Below are 14327 nucleotides of genomic sequence, written 5' to 3' on the forward strand. Positions count from 1 at the left end.
AAACCATCTTTTTTCAGATTTTGTGTGTTTTCTCCTCAGCCAAAAGCTTCAAGATGCACTGGCAGCAGCCTATCTCTTCAATTTATGTTGGATTGCTCTTTAAACATTAGAATATCTTGTAATAAATAATAAGTTAAAGATTTCTCCTGACACAAGTCATTGTTGATTTCACTGTTATAGGGAAAAGGCTCTAGGGCGGCAGATAAGGCTGTTGCCATGGTGATGAAGGAGATACCGAGGGAGGAGTCTGCTGAAGAAAAGCCCCTCCTTACTATGACATCACAGGTGGGCAGACCCATAGGGCTCCTGTAGGAAGCTGACATATGTCAATATATCAGACAATGTGATCACTAACTAGAGAAAAGAAAAAAAAAAAAACTCTTGAATCAATTTTTTAAAAGGACAGTTTCAATGAAACAACTGTACAATATAAATGAAAATCAAAATTGCTTTAAAAATTTAGTTATTTATTCATGGATATTAATTTTCATTACTCAACTTTAGTTTAAAAAATGAATATGCAAGTAAAACATGTTGCTTCTTTAAAAGGAGTCTTGTGAATCACTTTGGGAAAGAAATAATTAAGATAACAGTACATTTGAACAACCCAAAAAAAAAAAAATCAAATTCCTATGAATAAATACAGTTATATTGTATACATATGTCAGTTTACCAGTAGAATACCTAAATTTTCTTAAATGTTAAATATATTTATGTTGTGACTATGCATACTACATATTTGTCTATACATATTTATGTGGATACCTAATTTACAGGAATGAGCCGGAAGTCCCTGAGTCCCCATGCAGAAAATGGCATTTGTGACCCTTCTTATACTTAATGATCTTGACAACAAAAAATACCTTCTCTATTATAAGCACATGAGGGCCATTTTCAGCATTTATTATAATAAGTATAGGAAAAAATTTGCATTTGTATGCAAAAACACACTGAGACAGTGAATCCTGTATGTGCTCAGGGACTTTTGAAACACCCTGTAAAATCTACATAAATATGTATAATATACTCATCACCACTCTGTGGAACTACCAGTTTTAAATTCTTAAATGAAAAATATTTTTACTTGCATTTATCTTATAATTTAGATTAGATTGTTATTTTAAACATTTCATTTTTTCCATAATGCAATAGTAAATGCAGTGATTCAGTTCCGATTATATGCACATGCCTAGAATTAGAAAAATGTCCATTTACAGTCCGCATGAAAGGCATTTATATCAAAAGCTAAATTATAGCAACTTATTTTTAGAATATCAGCAGATCTTATCTCCAGCTGCTGCCAACATGTGTGGTTTTATTTTATTCTAAGTACTATGTTGTAAGTAACAAAAATTATAACATAGAACATTGAAATTGAATAATTTTTAAAGTTATTAAAGATTTCCAGGACTTTGGGATAAATTTTAGATTCTCAGGGATTTTTTTAATTCACAAAGAAGAGATTCTTCTTCCCAGTGACACATAATAGTAATTGAAATGAAATTTGCTTCATATTTACCAAGTTCTCCATTCTTAATTTATATAGTAGAGCATATACAGTTTTACACTGATCTCCTACCTATAAGAAACAGACCTCTGTGAATCCCATATTCAAAATATTCAGTCCATAGTTTCTCAGGTGAATAATTGGGGAGTGAGAACTATCTGGAGGTTTTAGTGAATAGCAGAGCCATGCACATCTGGGTACCAATGTTGGTACAACAAGGCTACCACCTGTCATCTCAGGACATCACAGTTTAAGACAGGCTCCCATCCTCAAACTATTTTGCTATGTATTTTCAAGAAATCATTTCCAAATATTTAAGATTGCTATTATAATCGAGGCTTGAATTTAAAATTTAATGTAAAATAATATCTTGGATTTTTAACTTAGAAAAGAAATCATGATTCTTACCATCCTGTCATAATCAGAATACTTGTGTGTACCAAGTTCCTTCTTTAATCCCTGTCTAATGTTGCATTAACTGTTTCTAAGATACTAGTTACAGTTTTTCTGCATGAAGATTACATAATGCTTTCTTGGATGCATCATATTCTTGTTGCATACTGGCCAGCTTATGAATCAGCAAATGGAGAATTCTGATTCATAAAATTTAATGCACCTGTTGTGTTGATGATTTTACGGAATTAATTCAGTGACAGCTGTGATACAATTATTTCTCAGTAAAATGCAGTTTTATTAGTTGATATACTTGTTCCACTATACACAAGTGGCTTCTTCCCTGCCATGCGCCAGTGGCGTGCACAAATCCAAAAGAAGCAGAATGATCTGAAAAAGTGAGTACTTCCCATGGCAACCACAGCATTCAGTGCGTGTACCATACCACCTTCTTACTCGTTACCCTGTGTGAATGTGCCAGTGTCTCAACATGTTTGTCCCAGTGTCTCCTGTAAAGCCCTTGATGACATAATGCTACATTCTGCTGAATACATCGACCCATTCCATCACTGGTATGTCGATACCAATCTCTCACATCATAGATTCCAGATATGTTCAATGCTAACGGCTACTCTTTCAATACCGTCTTTGGGACAAGTACTATTTCATAATAGATAAAAGAAAAAGTAAGTCCCTGAAACACTGACCACCTTGCCTTGTTTAATAACGTCACTCAACAGATTGTAAGTGTACAATAGTCCTATATTCCAACATTTTTTAAGCGATGGAATTCTCGTGGTATGTTCCACAACTTGAACAGAGATTTAGCTAAACATACTCCAGTGAAGCCATCCATAGTACATTGAAAAAACTGAAGAGAAAAGTAGAGTTGGCCAGATAATCAGAACTTAGAAAGTGCTGACTCCTTGAGATTTTCCCTTTTTTGCTTAATGTCATTATTAATTCTGAATTAACAAACAAGCTCAAGGTCATGCTGTCCTGGATTGACACTAACAGTATGTAAACAAGTGTGCATCGATGAAAGTTTTGTAGAGGAAAGCCAGAATCACCCAGTCTTTGTGGGAAAAGCCTCTTTAGATCTGTACTGTCCAATACCTTAGCTGCTAGTCACACATAGGCACTGGGCACTTCCAGCTTCTCAAAATTGAGATACGCTATAAGAATAGAATGGACAGATTTTGAAGATCTGAGTCAAAAAAATGTGTGCAAACTACTGCTTTAATAATTTTCATATTGGCCACATGTTAAAATGATAGTATTTTTTGGTCATATTGGGTCAAAAAATATATTATTAATTTCGCTTGGGTTTTTTCACTTTTTTAAAAATGGCTACTAGAAATTTTTAAATTACAAGTCTCTCATTATATTTCTAATAAGCAGCATTGCTTTAAAATGTAATAGTATAACAAATCCAATTTGAGAATAGAAAATTGTGTGCCGAAAGACTGTATCATAGGAAAAAATCCATTTTCTTTATGAGAGTGAAATGACTTTAGCAAGTATTTTTCTCTCATAAGGAACCTTGAGAAATTTTCATTTCAACCATATCTCCTGAATATGTTTTTTAGCAAAATACATCTGATTCATTTTTCCAGACACCGTAGAGCACAGTGTCTTAGAACTGTGTTCCAGGTCTCTTATGGTGGAGGGATTTTTTTTTTAATTGCACACTTAACCTTTTTTTTTTTTTCCCTATGTGTTCCCACTCTTTACACATCACTATTTATTTATTTATTCATTGTGTCTGATTAAAAAAAAAAGATAATGTCCTTGACTGGAAGAACAATCTCAAGGCTTCTAAATATGACTTTGTTTCTGTTTCTATTATCAGCTTAAAACAATTGCCTTAATTATGTTCTCCTGCCTGACCCAGATATTAGTACTACCCAAATCATAAGTGATAATATGTTCGTTTCCCTACAAATAGACTCATTTTATAAGTCTAACTACCCTGTCTGGAAAATGTTTGTAATTGTCAGTTTATTGACATTTAGTTGAAGTCAAAGAGTTGAAAGTTATCACATGGTTTCCCTTTACAAGAAGAGCCACTGGGACTTGTGACATGAAAACTAAAGTGGGGGCAGGCCATTAGTACCATCAGCTCATAGGAACTTACTCTCAAACTTACCATAGCAGACCTCTAAAATTCTGAATGTTTATGGAATTCATGGTAACAATTTAGTTGTCTTTTTAATAGATTAAATTAGTTAACTTAGTTTGATATTAGTGAATCTCTCACAATATAGTCACTATTTTGATGTGCATTGTAGAAATACCTGAACTTGAATGAGACTAATAAGATCATAAGCAAGTAGTTCAATTATAAAATTATGAATGAAAACCTTCCTAACAAATGACTCTTTAAATCAACAATGTCACATATGATAAAGGAATTTTTCAAATGTACAATGATATACCCAAGCATATTTGTGTTTTGTTCATGTAGGAACAAAACAGCTTAAGTTTTTCTATCATGTAAATGAGATAAAAGATATCATTATCATAAAAGATATTATTGTTACAAATTTTTGAAATCACCATTCACATATGAGCATTTACTTATCATGGGTAGAGAGCCCTGGCTTCAATCCCCAGCACAAAGATGTTTGTCAGTTGTTTTTAACTTAGTTTCAAAGTCTTAATATTTTAAATTATTCTTTAAGAACTAAAATGCTTAAATTTAAAAACAGAATGCTACTGTTGAAGATTATTAATCTGAAAGATAATTTATGGAGTTGTGTATTATGATCCTTTATATTATTTCAACATCTAAAATGTATCTTGCTTTTTGATACATTATCATAAATCTTTTGCTCTACATTTTTAATGGAAGAGCTATGCAATATATCTCTTTAAAGATAAATAAACTTAGATTTAAGTCAAAAAAAACAAGCAATATAAACATATGCTGGAGTTTAAGTAACAGACAGCATTTAAAAGTAAAACAATTTCTTTTCATCTTGGTTAAATAGCCCTCTAGAGCTTAAATCACATAATTAATTTTTTAAAATTGAAACTAGAGTAATCCAAGTTAACTAAGACAAATGTGTTTTCAGATAGAATTTTAAGAAAGACAATAATCCATTAGTGCAGGATGATATTGTCTACATGTGTATTGTGACTAATAATAGTTCCACATCAACTGACAAGTCTGTGTAAGTCATGCTTCAGTTGAAGTCATTTGATTGCCTATTTGATTGCAAGGAAGGTATAAAGACTCAATAGTCTTTTGACTCCTGATTGATTTTTAAAAAAAAAAAAAAAAAAAAAGCCTGCATGCAAGGTCTCATCTATCTAAATACTGCTTTCCCTCAAACGCTCCAGATTTGAATCTTTGATTTAAAATCTCTGGGGAGGTAGTCAGGTTAAGTCTTGAAGTTTCAAGCTTCCTCCCATTCACATTGGCCCAGGTCCTCCTCCCAGGTACTGAATGGTGCAGGGCAGGCTTTGGCCTTCATTTCCATTTTTCTCATCAGGCATTCCCTCTTGGCATTCCTGACTTCTTGGTAGAAGACTTAACATCCGTTGTAAAAGACTTGCATTTGGAAATGTTCCTTTAGGTACCACTAGATTTCCAAACATTTAAAAAATGTGACATTGGGAAGAAATGGACTTAGATGTGTGGTTAATACCTTTGAGAAAATTGCTAAATGTTTCTAAGGACAACTGACCTCTCTGTGAATTGCTCAAACCCAGTTGGAAATTTAGGATGTCCATGTAATCATTCTTTTGTACAGTTTACCATTCAGTTAGACTGTATAAAATCATTCAGCATTTATTAATCTGCTACTATGGGATGAAAAAAAATAATTGGATAAAGACTGTCTTCTCAAGGAAGTTACAGCCTAGTGAAGAGTAAATCATAGGAACATGGAGATGCTTTTAAAAGACCCTCACTTCCTGGCGCTGAAAAAGGTTCCTGGACGATGTGTCCATTAAATGGAGTCCTGAAAGAGAATAAGGATCTGCCACCATGAGAAGGGTCTTTTGCCATTTCTATTGTTCTCCATTGTGCTAGGGATTGAACCCCAGGCTTTGCATATGATAAGCAAATGTTAAATCACTAAACTATACCCCGAGCCCTAGAAGGATTTCTGCACTGATTCAAATATTAAGAAGAATTCAGAGCAGATAAAAGATGAACATTTTTAAATGTAAACAGTCTGAGACAAAGGCCTTAGAAACTAACAAAGTGAGTCTTTTTAATTCAGCTGTGATAATCTGATTAGACCAAAATTGTACTCACTACAATTCAAAAAGAATTTAAAACCTCAGATTTATTATTTTTATGACACCAATGTACTCTGTACTAAGGATGAAAAGAGGGAATTTCATAAAGCATTTTCAAACTAAAGGAAGTCATTCCAAAAGCAAGTCAATAAATCTCATCTTACTAAGGATTAAAAAAAAAAAAAGAATAAATGACATAAAACTTGGAAGTGAATTTTAGAGGGATCACTTGAAGAATTCAGTTCAGTTTGGAAATTTCCTTCATGACCCAAAAGATTTATTAATTCTCAAAGCACCAAAGGAAAAACCATAAATCTGTTTGAAAATGAGGAGGGGGGGAATAGAAAAAAAACTATTAAAATTTGTACAATATCTGTACAAATCAAAATAAAATAGGATTTCCTACAGCTAAAATAGTCTTAAATCCATGCAGTTGAAGACACAATTTAATTGAACTGTTTGAGATGGATATTTTATATTTTCAACTTGTGCCAAGTCGCTACCTCATTTGGCAGCCATTTATTGAACCCCTATTGCATGCAGACATTATATTGAAGATGAGAAGGATGTAAATAAAAATAAGATCTAGTTATCTCTGACCTCTGTCCTTAAAAGATCTCTTTATCTTTGCAATATCTCTTGTTTCATCTTCCACATCTTCATCAAAACCAAAACTCTTTCTATTCAGTTTCAATTACCTTTCCATGCTCTCCATCATGGCGCCTCTCATCGTCTTCACCTGGGAGCGCCAAGGTCATCTCACACTCCAAACAGAGCATTTCCCAACAGCTAAACTGTGCTCCAGCTTGGAACTGACTCAGAAAGTAGTTTGTTCTTTCTCTTTGGTTTATATTGGTGGAGTAGAGCCATAGGAGCGCTACAGTGGTGGGAGGTGGATCATTATATGCTCCCAACAGTCCAGTTGTGCAGTATGGTCAGCAGGTATGGAAGAGACACCTGGCCTCAAGGCAGAGATCTAGAAAACTAGAGAGTCTCTCTGGGGTCTTTCTAAACAACCTCCCTTCTGGTAGTTCTTTCTTCCTATGCTGAGTAAGTCTGGGAGAGCTAGAGGTGTTTTCTCCAGAAAATATGTCTGAAATTTGAATGAGAGACTCTTTTTAATTCCTATTTCCTTTGAAAAAGCAGACTCGTATAAAAGGATAGCCCTCTCACTGATTTGCGCCCTTTCCTTGTTTTTCCATTTGGATGTGTATGTGGACAAAAGTCTCACTTTCTAGAATTCTATCAGAATATAGTTTTTCAGCATTTGGAACTAAAAGTATCTACAGAAACCAAACACCCTGATTTTCTAAAACTACAAGTAATTCACACCCACACCTATTCCTTATAAATATGCACAGAGTTGTGATTTAGGGATAAATTCTTTGTCCTTTTTTTTTGTAAACAAAAAGTACAAGGGAAACTTTGATGTAATGTCATTTATATTTATCTACATTAAAATTGATATAGGTTGAGTATCCTTAACCCAAAAATCTGAAATCTGAAATGCCAAAATCCAAAACTTTTTGAGAATCAACATGATGTCACAAATGGAAAATTTCATATTTAACCTCATGACCAGTTACAATCAAAACAGAGGCACTGTACAAAATTATCTTCAGCCTATGCACATGAGGTATATGTGAAACATAAATGCATTTTGTATTTAGACTTGAGTCTCATCCCTAAGACATCTCATTATATATATATTGTGTATATATGTGTATATATGTTTTTATATGCATATATACATATATAATATATATAAACACATACACACAACCTATATATGCAAATATTCCAAAAAATCAGAAATATGAAACACTTCTGATTTCAAAGAAGAGATACTCAACCTGTATTTTCAAAATCATGACTAAAAGGACACAGTTATTATTAGTTATCTGTTAATGAAATTATACTTTTCATCAGAGAAACAATGGTTATCAAAGAGATAGTTATGATATCATACTTTTTCTTACCTTTTCAAGTCACAGCTGTGTTGACTGAGTCAACAATGTATTCTTTGTTCCTTATTCACTTTAGCCACTGGGTCAGTAAGACCTAGTACCAGAGGCCAGTAATCAGAATGCACTGTTCCATTAAGTGCAAGCCTATTAAAATAAATTGCATGAGTAGTGTGGTGCCATATTTGATGGTGGTGTTTTTCTTCCATGAATGATTATGACACAGCAGAATTCAGATCCCATTTGACATTGCAAATCAGGACCATATCACTGTAGTGGTACCACACTAGAAGGGTTTGTTGCACTAAGCACATATGGTTTAAAGAGTAAATTTTACCAGGATGTATGCATTAATGTGTGGTTCCCTTGGGAACTAATACATACCTACAGTTTACTACCTAAAAATGAGAGACAGATTCTGGGACACTAATCACCAATCACAAGAATTCACAGAATCACTGAAATTTATTCATCTCTTCATTTTCTAGTATGTTATATTCTATACCACTGCTTTCAACTATACTTACCAATAATAAAATTTAGTTTTATGCCAGAAAAATATTATAATAACTCCTAAATTCAAATATACTGTGGTATTTACAAAAACCCAAGTATATTTTATCTCATAAGCATGGGAGTCTCATAACCCCTCAACATTTAAAAATATTTCAATATGAAGAAGATGGGTGGTACCCAAGATCATTCAAATTCAGAAAGCAAACTGCAAAGATTCAGAGTTTTACTCCCATTTTAAAGGCACATCCAAAAATAATAATAATAATAATAAATTTAAAACCCAAGCAGATCTTGGAAAATTTCGTTCCTAGTAAAATTTGTGAGATTCTAGACACTTAAACAAAAATTGAAGAAATATCTGTCACTGTAACCTGAAAACTAAAAGGACAAGGGCATTCTCAATGCTTATCTCTCAATAACATTCACAAATTAATATTACGAAAAACAGATTTCCCACTCTCTATCAAAATTTTGAGCTCTAATGGAGATCTGATATTTACCTATATTTAAATAATAGCATGAAATATGTTAAAGTACGAAAGATTTGTGGTCTGAATGACCACAAAATACCTCAATATTGCTCTTTTAGAAATAAGAGAATTGTAACTTTTCTCTCCATATGTGTTAATATTGAGATCCCTTGCATCTTTCAACAGCTCTAAACTAGAATACCACTGACTATGCCAAAGAGACAATGAAGTGAAGTGAGTAGAATCCCAAAATATTTTGATTTGGTAATTCCAAAGCACTTGGTTTCTTATTATGTCTCTTGAAATACAAGTGAATTCTAGAGACGTTGATGCACATCTTTTCCACATGACAAATAGAAAATTAAATATCTCTGCCACTCCTGAAAAATGAAGCCAGTTAATTTAGAAATTAATGGATTATGTATCATAACATATTTCCCCCTTAACCAGAGAAAGTCTAAATTCAAAGAGGTGCAGAATAACTGAAAGTAAATAGTGGGCTGACACTGATAACTAAGTACCCACTAAAAATCTACCTGAAAGATTGCAGAAGTTATAGAATAAGCTAATGGAAAAAAAATATGATTGGATTTACAGGGATCTATTTTACAAATAGATTTTCACAAACATAAACTATATATCTATATGGTTAATGTACTATTTTCTATCTCTTCAAATAGCATTTGTTTCATACTACAAAAGTATTCCAAGGAAATGTTCAGGGTGTGTTTTAGGTGACTGAACCTTTTTTAAAGAGGGAGGAAAGGAGAATGTTCATCCATACACATTGATCCATGAGTTTGTACCACACAGACACCAACTAACCAGCCCTTACCAGAGCTTGTCACCTCAGAGTCTGCAGCCGCCACTTCAGATCTCAGTAGGAGCATTCTGTCCAAGCGAGGAAGAGAATTGGCTCTGTAATTCAATAAGTGTCATTTTCCACATATTAAAATTAGAGGATAATTCTAAAACTACTGCAGGAGGGAGAGAAATACAGGCTAAAGCTTTAAATATCAAACTTGGCTGCATCAGAAATACATTGATAATGCTAAAAGACTCATTCCCACCCTTTAGTATTTTTTTCTTTCTTGCTCCCACCCCATTATTTATTTATGTATGTTTTTATTTTTTGATAGGTTTGCTATTCCCATTTTGTTGCAAGGCTGCATTTTAATTCATCTGATTCTGCAGTTTAACAAAGCCCTTTGACACCTGTGTTCATTTGTTCTCAGCTGGTGAATGAGCAACAAGAAAGCAGACCCCTTCTGAGCCCCTCCATCGATGACTTTCTCTGTGAAACCAAATCGGAGGCAATTGCAAGGCCAGTAACGTCCAATACAGCTGGTAAATTTTTCACTTTTAACTGTGCCTCAGTTAGAGTTTGTTTTAACTATAGTGAAATGCACATTTTTTCCTTCTAGGCATTTTAAGTCAGGAATGATGTTTGCAACCAAATGAAACTTTAGAACATGTACTACTCAGCACAACTAGTAAATCGCTTTTTATTATATAAGAAACTACAATGCATATCACCCAAATAATTTTGCTGACTATAAGTGTACCACTGTTAGAAATTAATTTTTCTATGTGTCATTTTACATTTACATCTTTGCATTTCAAGTTGCATCTCATTCAAACAAAAGCATCTGTCTCAAAGTAAGTTCTGGTTGATGGCCCAATTATCTCTGGAAATATTGCAGTAAAATAAAAATGGAGTAATATTTCCAAGTGACTTCAAATGACAATTAAAATGTCCTACAACCAGAGGACAGTAGAAAGTCAGTTTCATTTTCTGGCAAATGTGTTCCTTTTTCCCTTTTACAAATTATTTGAATGTTCCCATCTGTCTGAACATGCTTCTGGAATTAAATATACTCAACAAGTAAACTATCATCTGCTCGGTGCCTGGCACATGTAGGAAGAGGCACTTCAAAGTCTCAACCCAAAGAATGAAGGCAGCCCCTGGAATGAATGACACTTCTTTAGCAGAGGCAGATTTTTGCACTGACTTCATCTGGTCAAAATACACAGTCAAAGGTATGTCATTCAAAGAAGGATGAAAAAAAATAATGTTTAGAATCAAAGATTATGTTGACTGTGTAGTACAAAATTTAAAGGAGAAAGACAATAATCACATGCTCTCTTGTTTAATTTCTTTCATTGTGCCATCACAGTCTCTGCTGGTGGCATATGCATTTTGATTATATTTCAAAATGAAGGAAATCGGAGAAGAAGGAATTTGAGATTCTACCAAAATGCTAAAAATTACAACAATAAGAGGAACTAATGTTACAAGTGCCTTATGTGGGAATACAGCCTAAAACTCCATGAGTTTTAACACCAGCTCTGTAACTGTGGGCAAGCTAATAAGTTTCCTCATCTCTCTAGAAATAGCTGTCTCAGTTTCCTTCTCTAACAATTGTAAGATCCGTATCTCATAAGTGACCTGAGAAGATTAAGCAAAGCAACATATGAAAGTCATTAATACTGTGATCTGATACGACTATTCCTGTTAGATATCAGGTGAAAACAGTATTCCTGACACTTCCCTTTCCAATTGCATTATTTTTTGTAATATCACATGAAAGCAATCATTTTCTAAATTCAACTATCAATTTGAGTAATCAAGAAAATGATACTTGGTATATTCTAGACAGGAAATTAAGTTCTTATTCTATCAAATCAGATTCAGCTTCCTGATTTATAAAACTGGAACTCAGCCTCCCAAAACTGCAAAACTATTCCAGAAAGTTTTGTATCTAACTGCAGGCAGATCCATGAGAACTGGATCCACTAAGAAGTTGCTCTTCACTTTCTAATTCTCAAGGATGAGAAAACAAAATCACTTAGGAAGGACGCCCCCCCCACACACACACACACGGCAATTTAAGATATGAATCAAAAGCTAACTTTTCACTTTGATTTTCTAACATAAAAGAGAAACATACAAAATATTAGAGGGAAAACATCAAAAGAAGGTCTAATTTCTTGCAATAACAATATATACAGCATTGGCCTCTATACCAGCTTCCTAGAACTACTGTGACAAAGTACCACAATCTGAGTAGGTTAACAACAGAATCTAATTATCACACAGTTCTGGGGGCTAGAAGCCCAACATCATGGTGTCAGCAGGGCCATGCTCATAAGGGTTATCAGGAAGGACCTGTACCAGGTCTCTCTTCTCATTTCTTTCTGGTAGTCCATGGTTTGTGACAGCATAGCTTCAACTTTCACATGGTGTTTGTCTGCATGTGTGTCTCCCTATCTGCATGTCCTACTTTATGTCCAGGTATACCTTTTTTAAAAGGACACTAATCATTTTGAAGTTGCAACACTTTCAATATGACCTCATCTTTAATTACATTTCCAATATTCTTATTCCATATGAGGTTACACTCCAAGGTGTTAGGACTCCAGCATCAGAATGGAGGGGGCACATTATTCAATCCATAAAATTCTTCAAAGTGGGAATCTGAAAAATGGTGTTCTGGGACTGCAGGCTATTTAGGGGTTTTTGGTTTTTTTATGTTTTTTTTTTCTTTTTCAGCCTAGATGTTGAGTATGTCTGATTCACACAGATTTTTATCTGAAAAAAGACTCATATTGAATAGAATGTCTTTAATTTTAAAAGTATATCTCAGTGCAGAAACATTGTAATTTTTAAATCCCTAAAGAGTATAGTTCTTATATAAATCAATACAAAGTAAACAATATAGGAAATATTTTTTCAAAGATCAGATGATCAAATTTGTTTTTATCTCTACAGGCACTGAAAGAACATTTTTTTGACTCATAGAAATTTTTATTATAATTTTTAGGTGCTTGAATTATCTTTTTTTACTTTATGATTGCTTCTACATTAGGATTAATTTTTGTCATCCAATGATGTCAACTTAAAGTTGACAAAATAAGGATGCTTTCCATTTTTCCTCAATTTATATTCTAAGTTCCCTTTAATTCATCTGTAATTCAGGTAGACAGCTAATTTTTTGGCCCTCTAAAACTGTATTCCTAGATCATAAGTAAGTTAAAATAATTGTTACAACCTTGATTTTTAGATGGCAGGTAAATACATCTTATATAAAGATTCATGTATCAACTGCTCTGAAAATAGCTAGGCAATAGATATTTTGAGAGTGATTATATTATAGCATAAATAATACTACAAAATTTGCAACAATAACTCATTGCTATAATCTCTCAATAAATCTGATATATGTTAAAGCACAGAAAGCCTCTTTGCTAAAGATCAAGAAAAACAAGAGTCCTTGGTTTGCATTTATCGAGTTACATAATCTAAACTATTTTACCATAAACTTGAACCAGTAGGTGAATAGTTACTTTAGAGGCAACATTTTCCACAGTTAAAAAAAAAATTAATCTCACTCCTTCATTTTGGGGTTTTCATACCTACATTTGGGACCTTTATTTATATTAAAGGAAAGAACTACCCTTAAAAACATTCACAATCTTGCCACAGCCACCTAATAAAACATCTTAACTGAAAAATTAGTGTAATATATAGAAAATGCATTTTTATGAAGCTCAAGTGGTCATGAACCAATGACTGTCATGGCTCTTGAGAGAGTTTAGAAATGTGGGGAAACATTTTAATGACATACCAATAAAAAGGAAACGTTTATTCAATAAGTCAAATATATATTTTTTAATATTTATTTTTTAGCTGTAGTTGGACACAATATCTTTATTTTATTTATTTATTTTTATGTGGTGCTGAAGATCAAAGCCAGGGCCTCACACATACTAGGCAAGTGCTCTACCGCTGAGCCACAATCCCAGCCCTGTCAAATATATTTTATCTATTTGACATATCTATTTGAAAGTTTCTAGGATTGCCAACCATTGAAGTTGTGCCTCATTACACTGTAGTGGTATTAATAGCATTGTGCTTAACACCAAGGTATCAAAACAGGGCTTCAGAGCACGTGTTATTCCACTCTGTTCTAAGCAGAAGTTAGTATTCACATGCATTTGCAGTGCCCTGTGGGAGTCTTCCAATTCAGTAGGCTGTGAACTTCAATTTTTGAGAGAGTCAGAAACACATACTTTAGTAATGTATTATCTTCCATCTTCAGGAAATTTTATCCATTGGAATTAGTTTATTCAAAAAAAAAGTTTCTGGGGCTGGGGCTGTAGCTCAGTGGCAGAGTGCTTGCTTAGCATGTGTGAGGCACTGAGTTCCATCCTCAGCACCACATA

General features: G+C 33.5%; 1 protein-coding gene across 8 annotated transcripts in view; it reads left to right on the forward strand.

Annotated features, from left to right (window-relative positions):
- The window catches only part of Pex5l (peroxisomal biogenesis factor 5 like), a 152312-nt gene that overhangs the window by 65387 nt on the left and 72598 nt on the right, over window positions 1-14327 (forward strand). For 4 of the 8 annotated variants that reach the window (XM_076867273.2, XM_076867268.2, XM_076867274.2 and 1 more), the window contains 2 exons: window positions 181-285; window positions 10337-10448. In XM_076867273.2, the coding sequence (XP_076723388.1) occupies window positions 217-285; window positions 10337-10448 (181 nt within the window). In that variant the 5' untranslated portion in view covers window positions 181-216. The remainder of the gene's footprint in view (window positions 1-180; window positions 286-10336; window positions 10449-14327) is intronic. The other 4 variants (XM_076867270.2, XM_076867275.2, XM_076867271.2 and 1 more) reach the window with 1 other exon arrangement.

The sequence above is a fragment of the Callospermophilus lateralis genome, chromosome 10 (genome assembly GCF_048772815.1).
Source record: "Callospermophilus lateralis isolate mCalLat2 chromosome 10, mCalLat2.hap1, whole genome shotgun sequence".
NCBI classification, from domain to species: Eukaryota; Metazoa; Chordata; class Mammalia; order Rodentia; family Sciuridae; genus Callospermophilus; species Callospermophilus lateralis.